Source organism: Porites lutea, chromosome 13 (genome assembly GCF_958299795.1).
Source record: "Porites lutea chromosome 13, jaPorLute2.1, whole genome shotgun sequence".
NCBI classification, from domain to species: domain Eukaryota; kingdom Metazoa; phylum Cnidaria; class Anthozoa; order Scleractinia; family Poritidae; genus Porites; species Porites lutea.
Window position 1 is genome coordinate 3,942,877 of NC_133213.1, and position 13,221 is coordinate 3,956,097.

At 41.8% G+C, this 13,221-nt stretch overlaps 2 protein-coding genes across 2 annotated transcripts in view; one reads left to right on the plus strand and one right to left on the minus strand.

Moving 5' to 3' along the window:
• Nucleotides 1-13,221, plus strand: part of LOC140923164 (tetratricopeptide repeat protein 28-like) — a 113,021-nt gene that overhangs the window by 54,940 nt on the left and 44,860 nt on the right. The window lies entirely within an intron of this gene.
• The window catches only part of LOC140923449 (uncharacterized), a 62,703-nt gene that overhangs the window by 47,430 nt on the left and 2,052 nt on the right, over nt 1-13,221 (minus strand). Inside the window, exons 2-8 of the mRNA XM_073373543.1 lie at nt 9,010-9,122; nt 2,695-2,746; nt 2,214-2,389; nt 1,824-1,899; nt 1,554-1,673; nt 1,076-1,159; nt 570-723 (exon numbers count right to left, since the gene is read on the minus strand). Coding sequence (XP_073229644.1) covers nt 570-723; nt 1,076-1,159; nt 1,554-1,673; nt 1,824-1,899; nt 2,214-2,389; nt 2,695-2,746; nt 9,010-9,122 — 775 coding nt within the window. The remainder of the gene's footprint in view (nt 1-569; nt 724-1,075; nt 1,160-1,553; nt 1,674-1,823; nt 1,900-2,213; nt 2,390-2,694; nt 2,747-9,009; nt 9,123-13,221) is intronic.

Below are 13,221 nucleotides of genomic sequence, written 5' to 3' on the forward strand. Positions count from 1 at the left end.
CTTGCGCATTGTCACTACTACTCGCCTTTCGCGCTCGCCTGTCTCTGAGCGAAGTACAAAAAACGAAGCATTTGAGGAGGAGACAGTTCTCTCCCTATTCCTTTCCTCCCCCACCTCTTTTGGCGCCAGATACGCAGGCTAAAAGTACGAAACATGACATGGAACCACATCCTAATAATTCGTTACCCACTTTCAAAGCTGAATGCAGGACCTAAGATAGACTCCCGAAGAACCCCACAAGTTACTGTTTGGGGTATTGACATGCTGTTTTCGACAATACACTGCTGCTACCCCTCGGATAAATTATGATTTAACCCTTTCACTGCCAAAGTGTTTGACGGGGTTTTGTAAGGTGACTCTAACTTTTGAGTCCGCGGACGAAATCCTATGATGTGACCATTCAAATGAAAGCTCTCTGTTGGTACTGTGCTAATTGTTTTTCAAAATTTCACACAATGAAATTTGGAAATTTGGTCAAAATTTGCTTTTGGCTAAATTTGGGAGTGAAAGGGTTAAACCTGTTACAGTTGATAGACACTCGCGTAATGCCATACAGTTAGAGCTAGAACCATTGTCCATTACGTCAATTGTACACAGGTGTTGATTGGTCCCTTCAGAGGTAATGAAGTATCTTCCAGGGATGTCGAACGTGTGAAAGAATGTGCTACTCGGGGTAACAGGACCGCTATCGAAGGCAGATATGCCTCGAACACGGGTTAAAGGCTAGACAAAAATGCAATAGACAAAATGATTAACCCTTAGCCCTGAGGGGAGGGGTGGCTGTACTCAGGATAATTAACCCTTAACTTCAATTGGCAGCCAAAATATATAAATATGAGGGAGAAAGAAACGGTTTTTCCCCATGTAACAAATACCCATTTTATCTCACAATCGATATAACTTCTCAAACAAATGATTTTGAAGGTAAATTTAGGAAGCAAAAAGGAAAGTTTTCCTTCAGTTGTTCATATGTGTAACGGTGGAAGGTTTCTGTCGAACTTGGCTTTTGAATTATTAATAAGTTACACAAAAATACATTTAATGAACAACACGTTGTGCACTAAAACTGCAATACCTGATCAGCCTGCGGAGGTCGTACGTGAAGTATGTTATGCTCTTCGTTGCTCTGATTTTCCCAGGTCCACAGGACACTTTGTGACTATGTTACACAAACAAAAAATATATACTCATAACGGTAAGGTGTGACACTATCGGCGACTACCTATTAAAAGTAATTTGCAAGCAACAGAGTTGGAGCGCAGCAATTGATATAAATAAGTTTCGAGTTTAATCCTAGCCCTGACCTCAACCTGGCACCCAGTTGCTTCAAGAGCTTAGCCCCTCTGTTACGTTCGAAATATTTTTTGAGTGCTAGAGAAGTCGCTGGATAGAAGGGGTATCTTTATTTTTGTGGTTAGGTCTTCTACCACCAGAAAGACTGGAGATACAAAGCGCCAAGAGCAGTGAGCCAGGTCTCAAGTCTTACGGGTAGCCTCATCACGCAACTTAGATACATGTTTCTCGCAGACAATGACTAAAATAACTGTGCCTACCTTTGCAATGGTGACAGCAGCGGGCTCAAAGCCGTCAGCGGTAACTCCCACCATACTCGAGTAGGACACCGGGTCTACCAGTATAGTGTGAACAAAGGAGTCAGTTCTTTGGCTGCGGACCTGAAAATTCAAATGAAAATCAAGGATAAAGGATTTGCCCAAACTGCTTCTGGGGGTTGGAGGTGGTCCTTTCACAACCTCTCGCACCCCGTCCCCCAAGACTCCCTCACGTTATTATGTTATTTTGTGGAATCTCAATAAAAATTATACCTCTTCGTCCACAAGGTGATGTGCAGTACATAAGAAGTGATACATTCCTGGTTTGGTAAAAACTCTTGAAAAACACCTAAGAAACAACAAGCATTGTAAAAGAGTGAGAGGACAATGAGGGCCAGCAATGCAGACGTTCTTTTTCCTCGTCACACAATCCTACACTTTAAACGTTGTTTGTAGCAGAGGATTCGGCGACGAGCCAAAATAGAAAGCTACTTTTAACAACACAAAGTTGTCAAACGTTTTTATGCAGACGTTGTTTTGGCGAACGAAGGTTGGGACGAATGCGGGACAAGCCAGAAAAACAGCCATGCAGGAAGCTACTTCATATTCGCCTACACTAGAATAATGAGTCGTTCTAAGACAATTTCTAACACACAGGCTTACCTTTTACAGTGGTCTTCCTGTTGAGGTGTGCTAGCAATTCCGGCATCGTCGGGTTGTGATATTTTTTGCACGGTAAAAGCTTCCCCTTCAAACCACCTCCAACACACACAGTCATTTGTTGAAATAACAAGTGGATCGGGCTGGATCCCTTGACTTGTCAAATGAATTTTGTGAATCTAGGAATAATTATAACAGGTAAAACAGTTGTCAGGGTTGATGGTTTGAAAACACTGTCACTAGTTACATACCATGACAAGCATAGTCTCGGAGATCGAGAGAATGTTGCACAGAACATCACACCTGAAAGTTAATATCTGACATAAAAGCAAAGGCTATGGCTGAGCTGTAATTGAAACGTTAACCGTTTTATCTGATGTCAGGCCTTACGAAACTAGTACCAGAACTTTTTTGTTGTCTTTCTTTTTTTATATCTTTTCCCTTGCTTCTACTTGTTTTGCTTGTTTCTTTGTTTGTTTCCTACCTTGGACTGTGGAGTGACAACTACAGCACCAAAGACCTCAGGAAGCCCCTTGCTAAAAGACGAAGATAATGCAAGTTATACTCAGAACGTTTAAAGGAATCGTGTATACACTACATCGCCCTTGAATCACGATAGGGTGAGAGGTAGAGAAAAGGGGTGCTCAAAAAAATATTAACAAATATTAACTGGATTGATTTTCAAAAACATTTCCGTCATTAGACTGCTCAAAATTCTATTTCGCTTCCAAGGGCCATAGGGCCCTGGGGAAGCGTCGCTCAAAAATTCATTTTTACTACCAATGTCAACGTAAAAAGTAACCACATTTTTCGTTAATACCTCGTGACAGCAATTCAACGGATAAACGTAAGATTGATAGTACGCTCATTTTAACCATCTCCTTTCATCAGTGCTCCGTTTTCGGGTATTTAACAAATGCTAAACAAAGAGAGTGGCCGCCAGGAAAAGGGACAACAAAGGTAACAAGGGTAACAAGGGGTAACAAGGGTAACAAGGGTAACAAGGGGTAACAAGGGGAAACAGGGGGTAACAAGAGGTAACAAGGGGTAACAAGGGTAACAAAGGTAACGAGGGGTAACAAGGGTAACAACGGGTAACAAGGGCTAACATGGGTAACAAGGGTAACAAGGGGTAACAAGGGTAACAAGGGTAACAAGGAGTAACAAGGGTAACATGGGTAACAAGGGGTAACAAGGGTAACAAGGGGTAACAAGGGTAACAAGGGGTAACAAAGGTAAGAAGGGTAACAAGGGGTAACATGGGGTAACAGGGGTAACAAGGGGTAGCAAGGGTAACAGGGGTTAACAAGGGGTAACAAGGGGTAAAAGAGGGTAACAAGGGTAACAAGGGGTAACAAGGGAAACAAGGGTAACAAGGGTAACAAGGGGAAAAGAGGGTAACAAGGCGTTACAAGGGGTAACAAGGGTAATAAGAGGGAACAAGGGTAACAAGGGGTAACAAAGGGTAACGGGGTAACAAGGGGTAACAAGGGGTAACGACGGTAACTAGGGGTATTAAGGGGCAACAAGGGGTAACAACGGGTAACAAGGGTAACAAGGGGTAACAGGGGGTAACAAGGGTAACAAGGGGTAACAAGGGTAACAAGGGTAACAATGGGTAACAAGGGTAACAAGGCGTAACAAGGGTAACAAGGGGTAACAAGGGGTAACAAGGGTAAGAAGGGGTAACAAGGGTAACATGGGGTAACAAAGGGTAACAAGGGTATCAAGGGGTAACTAGGGTAACAACGGGTAAAAAGGGTAACAAGGGGTAAGAAGGGTAACAAGGGTAAAAAGGGGTAACAAGGGTAACAAGGGGTAACAAGGGGTAACAAGGGGTAAAAGGGGTAACAGGGGGAACAAGGGGTAACAAGGGTAACTAGGGGTAACAAGGGGTAATAAGGGGTAACAAGGGTAATAAGGGGTAACAGGGGGTAAAAAGGGTAACAAGGGGTAACAAGGGTAACAACGGGTAACAAGGGTAACAAGGGGTAACAAGGGGTAACAAGGGTAAGAAAGGTAACAAGGGAAACAAGGGGTAACAAGGGGTAACAAGGGTAACAAGGGTAACAAGGGGTAACAAGGGTAACAAGGGGTAAAAAGGGGTAATAAGGGGTAACAAGGGTAATAAGGGGTAACAAGGGTAACAAGGAGTAACAAGGGGTAAGAAAGGTAACAAGGGGTAACAAGGGGTAACAAGGGGTAACAAGGGTAACAAGGGGTAACAAGGGTAACAAGGGGTAACAAGCGTAACAAGGGGTAACAAGGGGTAACAAGGGGTAACAAGGGTAACAAGGGGTAACAAGGGGTAACAAGGGTAACAAGGGGTAACAAGGGGTAACAAGGGTAAGAAAGGTAACAAGGGAAACAAGGGGTAACAAGGGGTAACAAGGGTAACAAGGGGTAACAAGGGTAACAAGGGGTAACAAGGGGTAACAAGGGGTAACAAGGGGTTACAAGGGTAACAAGGGGTAACAAGGGGTAATAAGGGTAACAAGGGGTAACAAGGGTAACAAGGGGTAACAAGGGTAACAAGGGGTAACAAGGGTTACAAGGGGTAAAAAGGGGTAACAAGGGTAACAATGGGTAACAAGGGGTAACAAGGGTAACAATGGGTAACAAGGGGTAACAAGGGGTAACAAGGGGTAACAAGGGGTAACAAGGGGTAACAAGGGTAAGAAAGGTAACAAGGGTAACAAGGGGTAACAAGGTTAACAAGGGTAACAAGGGGTAACAAGGGGTAACACGGGTAACAAGGGGTGACAAGGGTAACAAGGGGTAACAAGGGGTAACAAGGGTAACAATGGGTAACAAGGGTAACAAGGGTAACAAGGGGTAACAAGGGTAACAAGGGGTAACAAGGGGTAACAAGGGGTAACAAGTTGTAACAAGGGTAACAAGGGGTAACGAGGGGTAACAAGGGGTAACAAGGGTAAAAAAGGTAAAAAGGGGTAACAAGCGTAACAATGGGTAACAAGGGTAACAAGGGTAACAAGGGGTAACAAGGGTAACAAGGGGTAACAAGGGGTAACAAGGGGTAACAAGGGTAACAAGGGGTAACAAGGGGTAACAAGGGGTAACAAGGGGTAACAAGGGTAACAAGGGGTAACAAGGGTAACAATGGGTAACAAGGGGTAACAAGGGTAACAATGGGTAACAATGGGTAACAAGGGTAACAAGGGGTAACAAGGGGTAACAAGGGTAACAAGGGATAACAAGGGGTAACAAGGGGTAACAAGGGTAAAAAAGGTAACAAGGGGGAAGAAGGGGTAACAAGGGTAACATGGGGTAACAAAGGGTAACAAGGGTATCAAGGGGTAACTAGGGTAACAACGGGTAAAAAGGGTAACAAGGGGTAAGAAGGGTAACAAGGGTAAAAAGGGGTAACAAGGGTAACAAGGGGTAACAAGGGGTAACAAGGGTAACAGGGGGAACAAGGGGTAACAAGGGTAACAAGGGGTAACAAGGGTAACCAGGGTAACAAGGGGTAACCAGGGTAACAAGGGGTAACAGGGGTAACAGGGGTAACAGGGGTAACAAGGGTAACAAGGGGTAACAAGGGGTAACAAGGGTAACAAGGGGTAACAGGGGTAACAAGGGTAACAAGAGGTAACAAGGGGTAACAAGTGTAACAAAGGGTAACAAGGGGTAACAAGGGTAACAAGGGGTAACAAGAGGTAACAAGGGTAACAAGGGGTCACAAGGGAAACAAGGGGTAACAAGAGTAACAAGGTGTAACAAGGGTAACAAGGGGTAACAAGGGTAAGAAAGGTAACAAGGGTAACAAGGGGTAACAAGGGGTAACAAGGGTAACAAGGGGTAACAAGGGTAACAAGGGGTAACAAGGGTAACAAGGGGTAACAACGGGTAACAAGGGGTAACAAGGAGTAACAATGGGTAACAAGGTCAACAAGGGTAACAAGGGGTAACAAGGGTAACAAGGGGTAACAAGGGGTAACAAGGGTAACAATGGGTAACAAGGGGTAACAAGGGTAACAAGGGGTAACAAGGGGTAACAAGGGTAAAAAAGGTAACAATGGGTAACAAGGGTAACAATGGGTAACAAGGGTAACAAGGGTAACAAGGGGTAACAAGGGTAACAAGGGGTAACAAGGGTAACAAGGGTAACAAGGGGTAACAAGGGTAACAAGGGGTAACAAGGGGTAACAAGGGGTAACAAGGGGTAACAAGGGGTAACAAGGGGTAACAAGGGGTAACAAGGGTAACAAGGGGGAACAAGGGTAACAATGGGTAACAAGGGGTAACAAGGGTAACAATGGGTAACAATGGGTAACAAGGGTAACAAGGGGTAACAAGGGGTAACAAGGGGTAACAAGGGTAACAATGGGTAACAAGGGGTAACAAGGGGTAACAAGGGTAAAAAAGGTAACAAGGGGTAACAAGGGGTAACAAGGGTAAGAAGGGGTAACAAGGGGTAACAAGGGTAACAAGGGGTAACAAGGGTAACAAGGGGTAACAAGGGGTAACAAGGGGTAACAAGGAGTAACAATGGGTAACAAGGTCAACAAGGGTAACAAGGGGTAACAAGGGTAACAAGGGGTAACAAGGGGTAACAAGGGTAACAATGGGTAACAAGGGGTAACAAGGGTAACAAGGGGTAACAAGGGGTAACAAGGGTAAAAAAGGTAACAATGGGTAACAAGGGTAACAATGGGTAACAAGGGTAACAAGGGTAACAAGGGGTAACAAGGGTAACAAGGGGTAACAAGGGGTAACAAGGGTAACAAGGGGTAACAAAGGTAAGAAGGGTAACAAGGGGGAACAAGGGTAACAATGGGTAACAAGGGGTAACAAGGGTAACAATGGGTAACAATGGGTAACAAGGGTAACAAGGGGTAACAAGGGGTAACAAGGGGTAACAAGGGTAACAATGGGTAACAAGGGGTAACAAGGGGTAACAAGGGTAAAAAAGGTAACAAGGGGTAACAAGGGGTAACAAGGGTAAGAAGGGGTAACAAGGGGTAACAAGGGTAACAAGGGGTAACAAGGGTAACAAGGGGTAACAAGGGGTAACAAGGGGTAACAAGGAGTAACAATGGGTAACAAGGTCAACAAGGGTAACAAGGGGTAACAAGGGTAACAAGGGGTAACAAGGGGTAACAAGGGTAACAATGGGTAACAAGGGGTAACAAGGGTAACAAGGGGTAACAAGGGGTAACAAGGGTAAAAAAGGTAACAATGGGTAACAAGGGTAACAATGGGTAACAAGGGTAACAAGGGTAACAAGGGGTAACAAGGGTAACAAGGGGTAACAAGGGGTAACAAGGGTAACAAGGGGTAACAAAGGTAAGAAGGGTAACAAGGGGTAACATGGGGTAACAGGGGTAACAAGGGGTAGCAAGGGTAACAAGGGTAACAAGGGGTAACAAGGGGTAACAAGGGGTAACAAGGGGTAACAAGGGTAACAAGGGGTAACAAGGGGTAACAAGGGGTAACAAGGGGTAACAAGGGTAACAAGGGGGAACAAGGGTAACAATGGGTAACAAGGGGTAACAAGGGTAACAATGGGTAACAATGGGTAACAAGGGTAACAAGGGGTAACAAGGGGTAACAAGGGTAACAATGGGTAACAAGGGGTAACAAGGGGTAACAAGGGTAAAAAAGGTAACAAGGGGTAACAAGGGGTAACAAGGGTAAGAAGGGGTAACAAGGGTAACATGGGGTAACAAAGGGTAACAAGGGGTAACAAGGGTAACAACGGGTAAAAAGGGTAACAAGGGGTAACAAGGGGTAACAAGGGTAACAACGGGTAAAAAGGGTAACAAGGGGTAACAAGGGTAAGAAGGGGTAACAAAGGGTAACAAGGGTATCAAGGGGTAACAAGGGTAACAACGGGTAAAAAGGGTAACAAGGGGTAAGAAGGGTAAGAAGGGTAAAAAGGGGTAACAAGGGGTAACAAGGGTAACAGGGGGAACAAGGGGTAACAAGGGGAACAAGGGGTAACAAATGTAACAAGGGGTAACAAGGGTAACAAGGGGTAACAAGGGTAACAAGGGGTACCAAGGGTAACCAGGGTAACAAGGGGTAACAAGGGTAACAAGGGGGAACAGGGGTAACAGGGGTAACAAGGGTAACAAGTGGTAACGAGGGGTAACAAGGGTAATAAGGGGTAACAGGGGTAACAAGGGTAACAAGGGTAACAAGGGGTAGCAAGGGTAACAAGGGTTAACAAGGGTAACAAGGGGTAACATGGGGTAACAGGCGTAACAAGGGGTAACAAAGGTAACAAGGGTAACAAGGGGTAACAAGGGGGAACAAGGGGTAACATGGGGTAACATGTTGTAACAATTGGTAACAAGGGTAACAAGGGGTTACATGGGGTAAGAAGGGGTAACATGGGGTTACAAGGCTAACAAGGGGTAACATGGGGTAACATGTTGTAACAAGGGGTAACAAGGGGTAACAAGGGTAACAAGGGGTTACATGGGGTAAGAAGGGGTAACATGGGGTTACAAGGCTAACAAGGGGTAACATGGGGTAACAAGGGTAACAAGGGGTAGCAAGGGTAACAAGGGTTAACAAGGGTAACAAGGGGTAACATGGAGTAACAGGCGTAACAAGGGGTAACAAAGGTAACAAGGGTAACAAGGGGTAACAGGGGGAAGCATGGGGTAACATTATCATTAGTACCAGTAGTGGCCGGGCTGGCTTGCTACAGGTACGAGATAGGAGACTGCAGGAACATCCTGCTTGTTAATTGTCTAATTATCTTCTACACCTAATTTTAAATCTTTTAAAGTTCATCTCAGTTCGTGTGTGTACATTGTATTTTCAGTACCTTGCAAAATAGACGACTCCAAGCTCTGTGAAAATGTTGCTAAAAGCACTTGATGAACAAGACGCTTCTCCGCTGCTAAATCCATCAGGCACCAATGTCCGCTGGTGAGTAACCTGAGAATAAAAAGAACAAGGTACATAATACTTCAAAACACGAGAGGGAGTGTTTTAACTTATCTGCAAACATGAAAGGGACTTTTGAATCTGATATGAAAAGACTGAGAAGTAATATATCAAACACGAGTTGGAGTGTTCCATCGGATATCTAAGCCACGAAGTGATATATTAAACACGAGAGGGAGTACTTACTCTGATACCCAGTCACCGAGAAGTGATAATTTATATCAAAAACGAGTAGGAGTGTTCCATCGGATATCCATACTGCGAAGTGATATATTTACCACGAGAAGATGTGTTTTTAACAGTTATTCCTCGAGCCCGAATGGGCTTTTTACTCAGAGGCCATGAGGGCGAGAGGAATAATTGTTTTAGTAAAATCCAACTAGTTGGTCAAACATATCGAGAATAAAAAACTTTTAGCTAGTTTAAGCCAGACTTTAATCCTTTTTTGCTGCCAAAATGCCCGCGCTTTTCGCTACTAGTGGGCTATAACATATAGCCCAGTAGTAGCCCAACCAATCAGAACGTAGCATTGATAATAGACCACTAGTTGGATTTTACTAATACCTGATATGCAAAAACAGCGAAGTAATATCAAACACGAGTAGGAATGTTCTAGAGGATATCCAAGCTGCGAAGTGATATATTAAACACGGGAGGGAGTGCCTCATCTGATATCCAGTCAACGAGAAGTGATATATCAAAAACTAGTAGGAGTGTTCCATTGGATATCCAGCCGCGAGGTGATATACTAAACACGAGGAGGTGTGTTTTATCTGATATCCAAACACCGAGAAGTAATGTAAAACACAAGAAGGAGTTTTTCATCTGATATCTCTGACATCCACTCTCCGAGAAGTGAGGATAGAGAATCATCTCTATGCCTTACTTTAGTTAAAGAAAATTTTTGAGGATAAATCCCTTGGTTAATAAAATAACCTCAGAGGTCACATAAAACGTAAAATTAAGCAGTATTCAGTTACACAAGAGATGAATGAAAACTATTCATTTCATTAAAATTTGAACATTGCTGTTAATTTGCAGATGTCTGTCCAAACAAACATTGGAGAAAACTAAAGAGTTTTAATCAACTTTCCTTCTTGGAAGTATTTCGCTTATGATAACTGTTTAAATTGAGGAAGGAAATGTGTAATTTGAAATTGAGATGATTAACTACTCCGACAGATAATCTACAAAACGAATATCATTTCGAAAAATAGAGAAAAATATCTGGCAGACTGCAATTTCTAGCAAATCGTGTGAGGTTTGAGACGAAGAATATTTTGCTTGAAACGTCCAAGATTTTTTTTTTAAACTGAAAACGTTTGTTATCGAACATTACGTCCTCTGAAGTCTGCCAATTCTATTTTTGATTCTGAATCCGATCTAACCAAGCGAAAAAACTGATTTTGATTTTCGTGTTTATGTTTTTAACAATTTCTTAAAAGATCATATTGATATGTCAAACTCTAGGATATGCGTTTCATCTGAGTCAAAACCTAGAAATTTCACAAACTTTTTACCAAAATTTGATCGTAAGATCCTTGTTGGTATATGCCTTGTTAAACGTGACAGTAAACATCAAATTACATAAATCAATTTCAGGAAATTGAGAGATAATTCATGAAACACGAGTCAGAGTTTTTCATATGAAAACCAAGACCAAACAGCGAGTTATAACTGAAAATGGATGACATCTTACTTCAACCAGGATGATATAAACCAGAAATTTTTCTTGGAAGAATTTGATGCCTGTTTAGCGCAATTAAGACTATAAATTTTTTTTTCCTTCGAAATAATTTCTTCTGCTTTATTTTCATGAATTATTAATGAGTTCACCGAGAATAGTCATATCCTAAGTGTATCTTTTGAAGTTGTTTGGATTACTGGACAAGAATAACAAAAAATTAACAGCAAATAATAGAAAATATGGTCTTTTACTTTTTTGGGTCTTTTTGAGAGAAAAAAATTGCATGTGTCGAAAGATTTTCTTTGATATATGCAGAAAAAAGTATCGTGAGTAAAGAACAATAACTATGACACTTCGCTGTGAAGAATGAAAGAAAAACACGCGTCCTCGAAAAAGGTCAAAACAACCCGAAATTGCCGCTCGTGTAACAAAACACGACATCGAAAAATTATATTTTGGAAGTTTTTTCTGTATCCATCAGTAATATCTAAACGGGACCGATTAAACAAACCATAAAATCTCTTTTTTTGATACTAGAATGGGGACTTTTTCCATCAATGAATGTGTCGTGATTCGGGGTCGTACCGCCCTTTCGTGAGATATTGTTGCCAAGGCTTACATGGTATTTCGTGATGTTTTACAGCTATTTCGTGCTTTTCTGGACTGTTGTTAGCTATAAAAGGGCATTCAAAAGTCAGGACAGATATTGTGCAAGGCCAACTTAAGACGAGGTATAGAACATACAACGAGAAGGAGGAAGCAAACAAGACACATCAAAAAGTCCATTTTACTCCTGAACACCTTCTATCTCGGTAGGTTCGAGGTTGCCCAAGATTTTACTATGCTTGTAAACGGGATTTATTAGTACCGACTTGTAACAAAAATCAGATTTGTTAGTTGAGGAGTCAGAGCTATTTAGTGTTCCAAATCTAGCTTCAAATTCAGTTATCGCAGTAACCTCGATAAGATTGAAAGTGAAACTGAAGTGGAAGATTTTATAAAAACTATTCCTATCGTATATGGGTTTGGTTTTCTTTGAATTTCTCTTTCTCAAATAACGTTCAAAAACTACTTCTTTTAGTTACCTTTTGCGACATTAATATAGGTATGACTTGAGGACCTCTATGTGTACCTAATTATTTTCATGTTTGCATTATTTCAAGCAGCAGAAATTGAGAGTATGGAGAGTCAAATTAACAACAATCTTCATCAAGAACAAGACTGCCATGTAGCAAATTCACTTGGTGTACAAAACGAGGCAATCGAAGCAGTCGCCAAAAAGCTTGCCGCCATCGGCGACGACTTGAGCAGCTCGTACGAAGTACCTCACGGCGGAAGAGTTAGGATCGCCAAAACGATAGCGATGGAGATTTTGATTTCCTTTCTGAAGATGGCGAGTTAAACGAAGGACAAGAAAGAAAATCAGCGTCGAAGAGGAATGAATTAGTCCAAGAACTGCCTCATAGTCAAGATAGAGGTCTATATGCTTCGGGAATAAGCGATTGTGATGTGCTATTCATTTTGCCCCTGAATATGAAAGAAATGAGGGCGAATTTCTTGAATCATTCACAGGGAAGAAGAAAGAAATCAATATCAAGCTTTCGATTCAGCAAATCCAAAAAGTGACATTTTCTCGCATGGTGTATGTTCTGAAAAATGACAATGTAGCAAGAGAACCAAAGCTAAATGCAGAGAGTATAATCGAAAGAAGAGTTATTGGCATATAATGTAGGAAATAATAATTATAGTCCTTGAACAAAGTTGGTCATTTAAGAATCAACATATGTTTAAGGAAAAATGGAAAAAGTGAACTTGAAGATCAAATATATATTTTTTACACAGCAAGTGAAAGTATCTGTTGAGGTTATTTGCCGATTGTTTAATAAAAATCGACTGAGAATTACACTGATTTTGAAGATTCCGTGTTAATGCTCAACATTAAAATCCAGTCAGTTTTACGATATGTTTCGGAAATATCATTGTTAATAAATATGTACAGCGCACTAACCTCCACTCGAACCTCTCTCTTACTTGACTACTTCAAAGGTAACCGTGATCAATTTTCACTGAAGCACTCACATTATTTCAAAGATGAATAATTATTACAATTTTATGGTGAATCCAATCGGAAAAAAATAATACGAAGAGAAAAAGCGGTCTAAAGTTTAATAATTTGCATAGAGATTTTGTCAAACCTAAAATTTATTCCCCCTTAAGTGTTAAAATTATTTCTATTGCGAATGGGTGATAAAAAAACGTCAGCCAATCGGAGAGAGTTTCCTGTAAAGGGGTAATTGTCTCTTTAAGCGTGTCTTTATTTCGGTGTGTTTAACAGCCTAAAGAAAAGATTCCGAGTTAATCCCATTGGCTGTAGAAATGTGTGAGGTGCTCATGACGACATCT